Genomic DNA, 13,709 nt, shown 5'->3' on the forward strand with positions numbered 1-13,709 from the left:
AGTGCATGACTTGTATGTCTGGCTGACCTCAGGTAATATCATGCAATACCTGTGTTGAACTTTGAAAGACTATGACTCTCAACATAGTGCATCCTGATTGCTTCAGAATACCTCTACTCTTGTAACAATCATTTATTGGACTTTACTCTAAAGCAACATCATGTATTGATTCAGTGATTCAGATTCAGATAAGAGAGATAAGAGAATATTTCTAGAAACACCTGTGGATAGCCTGTCATTTTTGGGGCATAAGCAAGACATTGAAGGGTAAACTTTGGTCTGATAATTATAAACTTTAAATGCACCAAGTCTATGTCAAATTCGACACACGCATTCCATTCAAATAATACATTTATTCTTTATTTCTTTTTTTTTGGTTAAAATAAAACAAATGTCAATTTCACATTGAGGTGCCCACAATATTTAGGGGCCCCTACTCTTCTTGTATACCCCCCTGGAACCCCTCCCTCAAGGACCCCACTTTGAGAACCACTACTGCTATCATTAGCCTCTTGATTGATTGCCACCTTTAGGATACATGTTTTTGAATGAATGAATGAATGAATGAATGAATGAATACATTAAAACAAAACTGAGACAAAAAAGAAAATACTCCAACAATGTCCGAAAAGGAGTAGGGTGAAGTATAAACCTTAGGCCCACAACGGGCTGGATTGCCACTTAACACAGTGTACTTTGAAATTAAGTTCTCGTCTTAAATTATAACCCTCTCTCTATCAATCTCTATCACTGAACATGTTTTGTACATTACCTGGTAAAAGATTTTCCTTGCTCTAAACATAATTAGTGCAGTCTTGTATTCAACAAGGTCCATAAACTTCATGATATGTGATTGTAAAAAGATTGTATTAGTGTGATCCAGATATCCTGCCTTGTTAACTATTCTGATTGCTTTTTATTGCAGGATGCATAGTGGTTTTAGATTACTTTCATAGGTGTTTCCCCAAATTTCTACACAGTAATTGAGATATGGTAGGACAAGCGAGCAATATAATATATATAGTGATTTATGATCCAAAATGTATTTGGTTTTCCCTAGAACTGCAATGCTCCGTTTAAGCTTTGTTCTTACATAGCTTATATGGGGTTTCCAGCAGATTTTGTGGTTCAGTAATACACCCAGAAATCTATTTTCATTGATTGATTGACTGGTTAATTGCTACATTACACGCAATCTGTGAACCCATCGGCAAACAAAACGTCTACACGTTGTCATCCCAGTGACATGCATTATTTTACAGAGATGACACGTCACCTGGGGGTTTTTGACTTACCAAAGATTATGATGACACAGCTTCTTCACAGTGCTAGCTCACCTAACTCCAATGGTGTAATAACGTAACTGAGTACATTTACTCAAGTACTGTACTTAATACACTTGAGGTATTTGTTTTTAATTTTACCTTACTGGAGTATATCCAATTTTCAGTAGCCTGCTTTTACTTCTACCCCACTACATCTCAGAGGCAAATAATTGTACTTTTACTCCACTAAAACTAACTACCGGTGTAGTTACTTTGTAGATTTTGATTATTATTACAAAATCCTATATGCATTTCGTTCAAGCTCACAATGCGCTTGTAGGTCTATTTTCTAAAGATTCGTATTAATTTTATACATTTGAATAGCTGTGAAATGGAACATTCTGCATAATGAGGAGGCTTTTGGTACTTTTGAGTATAATTTGATGCCAATACGTAGGCCTAAAAGTAAATCATGGAGTTCTTCCACCACTGACAGTGCTGCATGATTGAGCTCATGCACAACTCCAGTGCTGTAAGTAACCAAGTACTTTTTCTCAAGTACTTTTACTTCTACTCCACTACATACAAATATTACAAATATTGTACTGTTGCTCCACTAGTACAAAAATAAAACTTTAGTTTAAAACTAGTCAGGGCCTACTTTGTATGATTCTGAGTGATTATTGATACTTATGTAATATGATTTCTACATTGCCGTATTGATACTTGTGTAAAACATTGAGCTCTTTTTCCACCACAGCAGTGACAGTACAGTGCTGTGTGTGTATGAGCTCACCGTCACGTATTAAACTCAGAAAAAGTCTTGCCATCATGATGATGATGATGTTGATCAAACAAACATAGCGGTAGAAGGTAGCAGACACGGGGAGGGATGGGACGTTAACTTTCACCACATCATCCAGCAGGATGGCGAAACGTACAACATCAGATAAGCGGCTCAGCCAATCAGACCGCCGGGGCGCATGGCATCAATTTGCCCTCGACCAATTGCTTTAAAACGACGTCGGAAGAGGAGAATCGGAGAGAAGCTTTTTGAGGTATAGGAGGCTGAACCTAAACCTAACTACCAGCCAAAGCCAAGCAGCAAGCCAGCCAGCCGGGGAGTGGGACTCGAGCTAAACATCACGAGCGTTGCATTAAAAAAAAAACATCTTCCATTCATTATCACCGACTGTCACACGGACGGGGTTGCTTTGGACTCTTAACGCCGTGCGTAATCGTCTGAAAGCCGGGTTGAATCGACGCGTAAAAGACGGTGAGTCTCTATTTTTCATGTACAGATGTGTCTTTGTAGCGACCTCATGTATGTTGTATTATTTAACCGTATGTGTCGTATGGCAGCCGAACCCTCCCTTCCTCTTTTTTTTCCTTCCCCCAACCAAGTTGTGTAATGCTCGCTTTGCTAGCTATAGTTGCGCCGATCTCCAAGCTCACACCGCGTCGCTTACCCTAGGCGCAGTGAGCTTGGAGATCGGATATTTTTTAGGTGGGCCTGGTTTTGACTTGAGTATTTTGTTAAAGCAACGGTTTTGTTTAACGTAGCGTTACACTGTACAGCCCGAGGGCAACATTAAAAAAAAGAACCGTTGCTGGCTGCAACTGTAATTCCAGCTGTCGAACTTGAACTTTTGGGGCGTTTTTTATTGATTTAATTTACGTGCATGATTACACGCGCTAATAATACATTGATATATTTGTCTTTCATTTGTCTGATTAAACCCTATGTCTTTTTCTTTGCTGCTGCGCCACCAGAATCTTCTCTTTAAAAAATGACGGAAACTGAGACCAGGGACCACAATGCCAACAAGCAGCAGTCGCACAAACAGCAGAATGGAGACGCCACCACGGTGACAAATTCAACAACCACGGTTCGCGACGATGTTTTTGACGACACGTATAAGGAGAAGCTAGGGCCCAAGCCGCCGATGAGGCTGGTGTGGAGGAATATCATCCTGATGTCCATCTTGCACAGTGCCGCGCTCTATGGAGTGACGTGGGTCCCTTCCGCAAAGGCGTTAACCCTTGCCTGGTGTAAGTTAAAAAGTAATTCCTATAAAAACTGAACTCAAAGTAAGCCTGAAGAACTTACGCTGCATTTTATTGGGGGTTTTTCCCCCTCTTTCACTCTGACAATTCCCTTTGCATCGCTGCTGGGCAGCCCAGGGAAAAAAACACACAGAAGAACAGAATGTGCTGATCTAGTGTGATGATTGCAAAGTAGGTGCAGACTTGCTGGCGTTTGGAATCGTGTTTGAATATGGGCCACTAGTACTGGGATTGTTCACTTGTTCAGTGCAAACGGGCATATACAGATTTTGAGTCTACCCACGAGAGGAACTAAGTCCTCTAACTTGACCTATTTGAGATGTAATTCATGTGATAGCCTAAGTTAGCTGGGATGAGTGCAAAAAAACAAACTAGCAGATGCCAAACTTTCAGAATAATTCGAATTTCAACCCAGTGAATATAGTTAGACTGTTGGGAGCATGACTTCAATTATATAAACAGTCTCAACTTTGTTTCTATTGTGGTGCACTTGCATAATTTCCCCCTCTCTTTGCAATGCTGAACTGCATATTATTTCACTGGGGCAGACAAAGCACAATCACCATTCCAATAGACATCCCATTGTGAGCTGCATGGCACTGCAAACAGAACGTCCTTTGCCCCCGGTTCTCACATCCTTGGCAGTGCTGTGGGCTCGGCAACATAGAAACACATTCAGCACTTTTGAGAACAAGTTGTGAGAGAGTAGACGTACATCTCTCTTCCCACTGGAACATATCTCTCTGTTCGTAAACAACTCCCCCCCCCTCCCCCCAACACTCGGTCCAGTGGATAAAACCAGCAGACAGCCATGTCTTTGGGTGTTGGATTAGCCACTTTTTGACCTGGAGCACATAATGTCATTATGGAATAATGTCATTATTTCTCAAAGGTTCTTTACAATGTGCTTTGCATTCACACACACCACGGCAGAGGAACCAAGTCCCACCTGCTCATCGGGAGCAATTTAGGGTTTCAGTCAGTACCTTGCTTGAGGACACTTTTGACAGTAACACAGGGGGATCCGGGAGATCGAACCGGGAAACTTCCGATTCCCAAGCGGCCACTTTACCTCCTTAGTCAGCCACCCCATTATAGACTCATCCATGGAGCAATGCCCTCACTGCCCTGTAGGCCAGGTGTATCTAATCAGTGCTGAGGTGTAATGGTGCGTTCACACGGGCAGATGAAATGATGCAAAGGCGTGTTGTGAGTTGATTTGGAGCAGCTACAATGTCCTGTCGCTGGCGTCCTTTGACAATGAATGGTAGACCGCATCGTTTAGTCTGCCCGTGTGAACGCAACATAAAGCTGCGCTTAATGGTACCCCTGGGCCTCAGTAATGGGTGCGCCCGCCAGGACGCTGCTCCCTGGCTTCGTCTATAGGGGATATTGTTTAAAAATGGCAGCGTTGTGAGCTTCTAAATATGCTCTTTCTTTGACAAATGGGTGCATATATTTTCACTAAGTGTGTGCGTGTGTGTGTGGTTAACATTGTGTAATACATTTCCATTGACTGGTATGTTAGTAATTGTGTGCGTGTGTGTGTGCGCAGCATCTTGTTACAGGGGATTTCCCTGCTCGTCTGTAACTGTGTCTAAGTCCTTTCCCCTCGCTTTCTTTTTACAGCTGCTGCGTGCTTCCTCATCAGTGCTCTGGGCATCACCGCCGGTGCACACAGGCTCTGGAGCCACCGATCCTACAAAGCTACCTATCCTCTGCGAGTGTTCTTGGCTCTCGCCAACTCCATGGCCTTCCAGGTATAGACTACTATAGAGACATGAAAAACAAGTGTCCCATTGTTCAGAGTGATAAAGAAAGGGACATGTGTTATTTTTGTCCCTTTGCAGAAATATATGTGCAAGTCTATCAGGAATTTGAAACCAGTCTAATTTTGTAGTAATATATTGTTTGATTAAAAAGAGTGAGAGATCCAATCACTTATGCCAACAGTGCTAGCCACATTGCACAGCACTATTGGCATAAGCACATGTGCAAATTATGATTTCAAAGAAGCCATTTAATCTGAGTGATGTACATTTAATCCTTTTGCCTGCTTTATCTAGTAGTCAGAATCTGCTTTTGGCCATTACAATGGCCATATATAATGTGTTATGTAATCCTCTTTTTTTGTGTGTGTAGAATGACATCTACGAGTGGGCCAGGGACCACCGCGTACACCACAAGTTCTCAGAGACGGACGCGGACCCCCATAATGCCGTACGGGGCTTCTTCTTCTCTCACGTGGGCTGGCTGCTGGTCCGCAAGCATCCCGACGTCATCGAGAAAGGCCGCAAGCTGGAGCTGACAGACCTTAAGGCGGACGAAGTGGTCATGTTTCAGAGAAAGTGAGCAAAGGAGCATGACTCCAAGCATCTGTTTTAAACTCTATATACTTTGTTGACCAGGGTCTCCTGGGGTTCTATACTTAGGCTTCATCGCACACACACACAGAAATCTCTTCGCCAAAAATACCCAACCTACAAGCTTTACGTGTGTGTATCTACGAGGAACTTTTTCCCCCGGGGAAATGTCCCTTTTCTGGGCATTGACATGCCCAGAAAAGGGACATTTGACTTTGTGTAGTTCATTCTCCATGAACGGTTCCCAGGAGGCTGGAGAGACGTTACATTAAACCTGAACCCGTAACGGCTCTGGTTATTCTTTTCAAAGCCCTTAACGGCTCTGGTCTTTCATTACATGGCACACAATAACTTTGTGAATGCCATCCCATTACAAATTAACAATTCGATGATTTACATGAATATTTAGTCAACCCAATTCCTTTTATTTTTTTTACAATGTGCCATATTGCACATGAACAAAATTGAATTAAACCTGTCTAGACAATAGAAATTATTAGGCTTTTTGCAGAGTTATATATATATATAGATTTTTTTTTTTTAATTGCATAAGTTGAACGGGTTAAACTTTAACTATTCTGTGGCACATGTTGACATGACAGATGTATCTGCACTGGCAAGGAAGTTGTTGTCTAGGTCACAGATCCACTGATAAGGCCTGCCTTCTGTGCCAGGCAGCACATCACACCATGTTCAGACAGTGAACAGTCATTGGCCGTTTTGTCAACAGGTCTTTTCCTTTGGATGCAGTCCAAAGCAGTCTGCATTGCTATTCTCAGTGGATTGGGGCTTGTCGACACCCAACAGCAGTTTTATCAGAGGGTCTAGTTTAACACATGTAATGACCTAATTTAACTTTTTAAAGCTTGCAGTACATTTAGTTTTTACTTAAAGGGATATTTCACTTTCAAAAATACTTTTGGTCATTTCATCGTCCATCAGGCTTATGTGAACACCCTGGGCAGTTCTTAAGTTGCTCGATTCAGTATTTTCATATTTGATATTAATTTTAACTGCCCCGCCCCCTTCCTATACAAACCCATTATAGCTTCAAACTCCATTTTAACCATGATAGATTAATCGAAAACACAAACTTTTTTTTCTGTTGACTGGTGTTTTTGATGAATCTATCATGGTTAAAATGGAGTTTTAAGTTATAATCGGTTTGAATAGGAAGGGGGTGGGGCAGCTAAAATGAATATCTAAATACTGAATCAAGCAACTTAAAAACTGTCTGGGGTGTTTACATAAGTAGATGATGAAATGCAGTTTTTTTTTAAAGTTAAATATCCCTTTAAGACTTTACTCTCAGTCCCAATGGTCTTTATTTTCCATTTTCCTACACTCTTAGTTTGATATTTTTAATTTATTTCACAAGACGTATGCACTTAATTGAACAAGCCAGGAGAAAATTAAGCTTGCTCTGTAGTTGTGCTGGATTTATACATTTGCCTTTTGATACATAATCAGAATAAGCTTTATGGTCACAGGTTTACATGTGTTTTTCCCTTGTGCGCTCCATTTAGTAGTTTTCTTGATAGGTCGATTTTTAAGAGGTGACAGATAGAAATGGGTCAAATAAAAAAGATGGATATACATACTGTAAAGAAGGAAAACGATATGCACATCCCAGTTTCCGAATACGGTGCTGGACCCAAAAAGTGACTACACGATATATTTCTGTTCCCCCGTCCTTTTTATGACAACGTTTCGCCCCTCCGGGCTTTCTCAATATACATACTGTACACAGATAGTATGTAGTAGCTGGTATCTACATGATGTTTGGAACATTATCATCATCTGCAAGTGTTTTTCCATAAATGTGCTGCCATGAAGCGAGATTTAAAAAAACATGGGTAAAGCCACATCGTTAAAAGGGAAGTACTAATGTAAGGTATGGTAATCCAGCGTGTGGAGTCTAGACCAAAGGTCAGCTCTTCCTTTGTGGGAGGAATAAATAAATATTTTTGGATGCGCATGACGACAAAATGACGTTACAAAAGTCCTGATCGTCCGGGAGATGCAGACATGCATTGCTGAAATTCTTACCTGCGCTAAATCTGATAACTAATACAAATGCCTTCACCTTGCACTACCCTTGATAACCTTGTAGGAGTATGCAACGGCTAAAAGTATGTCATTTAGATGTAGATATTGTGTTAGATATTGTCATTGTGTAGACTCATTGTACATATTCTACTATTGGACTTGGGTTCTTAGCTTACTTAGTTATGATCCTTGATGACTATTTCTTTGTTTTACCATGTGTTGGCCTTGCCTACTGTAACTCGCTTTGGATGAATGCCTAAATTGTAGGTTTGTATTATCCCCCTCTCCTCAGCCACTACAAACTCTCTGTGCTCCTCATATGTTTCGGGGTGCCCACGGTGGTGCCCTGGTACTTCTGGGGTGAGTCCCTGGCGGTAGCTTACTTCGTCCCCTGTCTCCTGAGGTACTGCATGGTCCTCAACGCCACCTGGTTGGTCAACAGCGCCGCTCACATGTGGGGAAACCGGCCTTACGACCAAACCATCAACCCCAGGGAGAACGCCTTTGTTGCGTTCAGCGCCGTGGGTAAGGAGGGACATGTTTTGTTAGAAGAAACCTCTTTATTAAAGGTTATTGTTGGCAGAACTGTATGCCAAGACTTGCTTGTGAAGATTTAAACTTAAAATGTTAGCCCTATTTTTATACGTGTGTGGCGGAAATAGAGCGTTGCAGTCCCGCCCCCTCGAGAGACCCGGAAAAGACTCATAGACTTTTCAGAAAGTATTTATTTAAAGACGTTTACGCCAAGGACAAAGCCAACTCTTGTCGTGACAAATCATGAAAACAAACACAATTTTTCGGGCTGAACAAATAATTAGAAAGAAGAAAACACTTATTTGTTTGGTCCAAAATATTGTTTGTTGTCATGATTTGTCACGAAAAGAGTTGGCTTTGTACGACGCTTATAACGTCTTTAAATAAATACGTTTTGAAATGTCTATGGGAAAAATGCATTGGAAACTATTTCCTGGGCCTGACATCATGAAAGGGGGCGGGACTGCGACACTCTATAGACTATCTATAAGCTCAGAACGTGTCGTTACTCGCAATGTATTGTGAACTTGTTGTAATGGGATATTTCATCATTTTTGATGAGTTTTTGCCTATACATGCCGAAAATAGGGATTTCAGGTTGAAAGTTGTTTCCTTTCAAATATTTAATATTGATTAATAATTGCCGTGTCCAGTGGACGGGACTGTACAAAGCTGAAGCAGTGTCCTGTCATTCATAGTGGAGCGGAACTTGCTAATCCAGTGGCTAATGTTTACTTTGTGCTGGAGATCCTGGTTTTAGTATGGACACAGAACAGTCTGCTTTGAAATTATGTGTGCACTGTGTACCTATTTTCCAGAGATGGGCTTTGAGATGCCATTTTCTATTTCAATAAGCTCTCCAAGAACCAAATTATCCAACCACATGCACTTATGAAGAAAAAAAGATCAATTAAGTGTTTCTCTCAAATGGTTGCCGATTCCTCCATCTTAGCACTTGCCCTAGCCTCGACGACCAGGCATATGCAAATGCTCAACTTATGTAACATTTTTTGTAGACATGGCACTCTATAGTGCTGTTCTTAGCTTACGATGATTCATGATGACATTTTAAATTATGATATGATGCATTATTATGTTTTGGTTATACAACTTGCAGAAAAAATTATATCCATCTTTGTCTGTTCTTACTTGCAGGGGAAGGCTTCCACAACTACCACCATACATTCCCCTATGACTATGCCACCAGCGAGTTCGGCTACAAGCTGAATATCACCGCTGCCTTTATTGATCTCATGTGCTTCCTGGGTCTGGCGACCGACCGGAAAAAGGTTTCCAAGGAGCTGATCATGTCCCGGAAGAAGAGGACGGGCGACGGGAGCCACAAAAGCGGCTGAGCTACTCTGAAGCCACGGACTAAGATACCGACCGGTCAAACCAAGAAAGAACGTAGCAACAAGAAATGGCAATGGCAGCAGTTTGGTAAGGCAGTGGTGGCGTGGTGGCGGTCATCATGGCTCATATCTTCTCCTTTTTCTTTCGTGAGTTGAAAACCTGTTCTTGGACTAATATTGGCTCCAAACGGTCTTTAGGCCTTTTTTCCCCACAAAGTGTGTTTATGTTTTGAAACGACTTCACCGACCATTCGTCTCAGTCAGTAACCTGGCCGAACAAGTAAGCACAGCTTTATATTACCTGCCATAACATCCAACAGGCCCTAGTATGAAAACCAGCAGAACATGCCAACCAAATAGCCTGTGGCCTGTGTGTCAAAGAGCGATTAGAAATATTAACCTATTTATTCATGTGCTATTTATTCATCAATCCCCATTGGCACTTTGATTAGATAAAATGTTAGTAGTGGTGAGGTTTTTTTGTATTGTGACGCGGGTGAGGTTTAATCAACGTGTCTGTTCAATTAGGCCAGCCAGCCTTTTTTTTTTTTTTTTTTTTTTTTTTCTTTTTTTGCTCTAACGTGTCAAATGATATTAGTAGCGCTTTGGTGGAGATGATCCTGATATTTATTCATTAGGTTTTCTTTATAATCTTTGTTAGAAGCGGCAGTCTTGTTAAACCACAAAGCTGCACTGCTTCTTTTTTTCTTTTTTTGGACAGCCAACAACATCCAGACAGCCAGTCTACCGTTGAGCTGTCACACCATTGATCATAATACCAGACAACACTTGGTGACTGCAGACCTGCTGCACGTATATTTTAGCGATGATGACTAGTGACTACATGGTAGTCAACCTCTAGGTAAGAAGACACTCGTTAAACAACACCTTGGCCAGAGAGATCACGTTCTCTGGAATCTTGTAATTTGTGTTTATTTTTTTAACACAATTTTTACACCTCTGTTTGAGTGTAGTGAGATTTCTCCTGTGACTTCAGCTAAATAATAATCTGAAGTGCCGGGTATTCATCCACCCTCTTTCACCTCTGCACTGAAAACACGGAAACAACGGGACTCCTCGGCCTCGATGGGGCGGGCGGGGGGGGGAAAGAAAGGAAAGATTTGCTTTTGTATTTTCTTACTTGCAGTTTGAAAAGGAGATGGGTGTGGTTGGCTCTCTTGTTGTCCCTCTCCCTCGAGATAAGGCCATCGAGACATTTATAGCAGGTGCATTTACCGTGCGTGTTGTCTTATGGTAAATAATCGCAACGTTAGCCAGGACTCTTTGCCAAAATGCCTTATGAGGGTAATTAACTTTTTCCACTTGCGTGTCCGTCGGATATCAAAGTGCAAATTCTGACTTTCAGGGTTTAAGAACGGACATCCTGTGAAAGGATGTGGGTTGGGGGAGGGGGGGCATGGACGCATGGACACAAAGAGCATAGAACTTGGCTGTTTGTTGTTACTGTCTTTACTGTATGGAAGAAACGAGAATAACTGATGGCCCTCATAACATACTGAATGGGATCAGAGATCACACGTAGAATCTGAAATTCTCAATTGTGACGAATTTACTTTTTTTGCATAAAGTTGGTAGATATTTTTCTCTGGGGTGGGGGGAAATGATCCAAACTTGTTGGTATATCTCATTAATGACATTGTAATATTTGTCACACTTGCTCTCTTTTTCAGTGCAATTACTTTTTACAGTGTTAACTTCTTGAAGTTTGAATGCCTTAAAAAAAGAAAAGAAAAAAACTGGCACATTTTTTTTTCAAGGAATGTTTTACCCACTGTATGTTCCGTGAATAAACCAAATTTTCTATTTGTAGGAAAGTATGTTTTGCTGTCATTTGTTGGCATTTCTCTAATATACTCTCTATTCCTAAACTGAATAAAAAATGGATTCTGATTCCATTTTTGTACCGTTGCCTTAGTTGAACTTTATGTCTAATTGTGTTTACTATACATGGCTTTTATAATGGCATAATGCTTTAGTCAATTTGTTTTGGAATCTAAAAAATAACACGGCATGTTCCTTACTTCCTTGGCATGACTTTGATCCGTCTGTACATGTTGGCATGAATTTAGCACACAACTTGATTAGCATGACGGCATCAAGACGACCAATCTCTCTAGGTGAAGGGTTATTCATGACTGTCTGTCCCTTGACCTAGAGAAGTTTGTCTTTGATCTTATTTGTCTCAGGAATGCGCACCCTGAAGGCAGGTTCTTGGCATGCAGAGCTGCCGTTATCATACACGTTACACAATGTCGTAAAACGGCTCCGTGCTATGCAATGCCCACAGGGCACAGGCATAAACACTTGCATTGTTGGTCCTTATCTTATCCACAATCTGAGCATGTCTCCCCCTTGCACCATCTACTGGTGACTCTTTTTTCTTTTACTGGGTTAGTTATGAATTATTATGTAATGTATCCTTGGTAGATCTTTGTAAATGTGGAAAGACGTGCCGTTTAGACGTCAAACTAGCATCCTCTGCGCAGTGTTTATTTCTTTGACTACATTTTTTTTTCACTGACAAACTAGACTATAAGACTAAACATAGGCTAGTGATAATTTCGTCAGCAAATAAAATGGACTAAAATGTTGGTTCAGTAGAAAAATACATTTTATGTGCTGCGACACGTGAGCTTGTGAATCTGCTGTGTTCAGCATGCGACCAAGTGTAAAATCGGCCAATTGCGTCGACTAAAATCTTATATTTAATTGGCTAAACCTAGACTAACTCAAACCTTTCAGATGACTGAAACATGACAAACTAAATTAATTGTATTCAAAAGACTGATTTCTAAACGGACAAAAAAATAAATTGCTGTCAAATTCGACACTAAGCTTTGCAGTCGCACCACAGCACTGTCGGGACAACTGGATCTCTGTAGAACCCAGGGGTGACATCATTCAGCCTTCTCACCATTGGCTGCTGACTGTCAGACCATCCTCTCCAAGGCATGTCACAACCCACTGTGGTCTCTCACACACACACACACACACGCACACCCCTCAGTGCTGGAAGAAGCTATACCACTAATGTAGAAATTATCTTGAAAGCAAAAAGTACTCTGTTAAAAGGTTTGACTAAAAGCACAAACGTATTGGCATCAAAATACACTTGAAGCACATACCAAAAGCAAAATAATACAGAATGTCCCATTTTGCAATTTATTCAAAATGTGTCAACCTTTCGAAAATAGCTGTTGTGTTGAGTAAATGTACTTGGCTACTTCCCACCACACTGTCACGCACTTGTGGTCTGGTGTTGTCAGAATGCTTCAGTCTACTGAAGAAGCCACATCCTGCTCGCCTGTTATGAACACACTGCTGACATTGTTATGTCGGTGTATATAATTCATAATTCTGATGGCGAATGACTACGTAGAAAATACTACCGCAAAGTAGGTTAGAAACGGTTGCCAAACTGGTATATTTCTGAGTGGAGCCCCTGATCGTATATTTGAGTTTGAGATGTGACATTACATAATGGCATATATAACATTTGAAACATTAGAAACCTATAATTATCTATATTGCATTAGGTACAAACCAGCAAATCAGCTATCGGAAGGAAATACTAGCCAACCTAGTATATCTAAACTAAGAATATAAGTATTCATCTGTCAGCAAATTGATTTGTGTAACTTTTTGCAATGTCTTTCTTGTATGATGCAAACGTAGTTTATGCTATATTGCATGATTTAGATTGTTTTGACTGAATATTTTACAGTTTTAGAATAAACCTCTAGGCTATTTGTCATTCCTCTTGGTGTTTCCTTAATCCAAAAACATCCTTCACGGAAGCCTCCTTAATCACCCTAATCCTAATTTGCACACGAGAAGATGCACGGATTCCAAAGGAAAGGCACCTAGAGGTCACAGGGTTATTTAGTAATAAAGCTAAAACCAAAGTGAGGTAGGGACCCATCTGACTTAGTGATGCAAACACCCAATAATCTGATCAATCATTAGCTGTCAATCTAGTCAAATCAGTTTTCTGATGAGGGTTATATTAGATTGAGTGCATTTACTTTTATTCATCATTATGACTTTTATGTAGTTGA

The 13,709-nt window shown here is 40.8% G+C and overlaps 1 protein-coding gene across 1 annotated transcript; it reads left to right on the forward strand.

The window, feature by feature from the left end:
* Positions 1-2,273: 2,273 nt before the first annotated feature.
* On the forward strand, positions 2,274-11,559 carry scdb (stearoyl-CoA desaturase b). The gene is made up of 6 exons (XM_080782215.1): positions 2,274-2,541; positions 3,039-3,317; positions 4,962-5,092; positions 5,475-5,680; positions 8,037-8,269; positions 9,434-11,559. Exons 2-6 carry the CDS (start codon positions 3,056-3,058, stop codon positions 9,631-9,633), a joined length of 1,032 nt encoding a protein of 343 aa, XP_080638341.1. The 5' UTR covers positions 2,274-2,541; positions 3,039-3,055; the 3' UTR covers positions 9,634-11,559.
* Positions 11,560-13,709: the final 2,150 nt, after the last annotated feature.

The sequence above is a fragment of the Protomyctophum bolini genome (genome assembly GCF_963924005.1).
Source record: "Protomyctophum bolini genome assembly, chromosome: 14".
Lineage (NCBI taxonomy): Eukaryota > Metazoa > Chordata > Actinopteri > Myctophiformes > Myctophidae > Protomyctophum > Protomyctophum bolini.

Excerpts from the sequence above, each read along its gene's own strand:
- scdb (XM_080782215.1), top strand. The coding sequence starts at position 3,056 with ATGACGGAAACTGAGACCAGGGACCACAATGCCAACAAGCAGCAGTCG. Across the intron at positions 5,093-5,474 it reads CCAACTCCATGGCCTTCCAG|AATGACATCTACGAGTGGGC; the intron begins GTATAGACTACT and ends TTGTGTGTGTAG. Across the intron at positions 8,270-9,433 it reads TGTTGCGTTCAGCGCCGTGG|GGGAAGGCTTCCACAACTAC; the intron begins GTAAGGAGGGAC and ends TCTTACTTGCAG.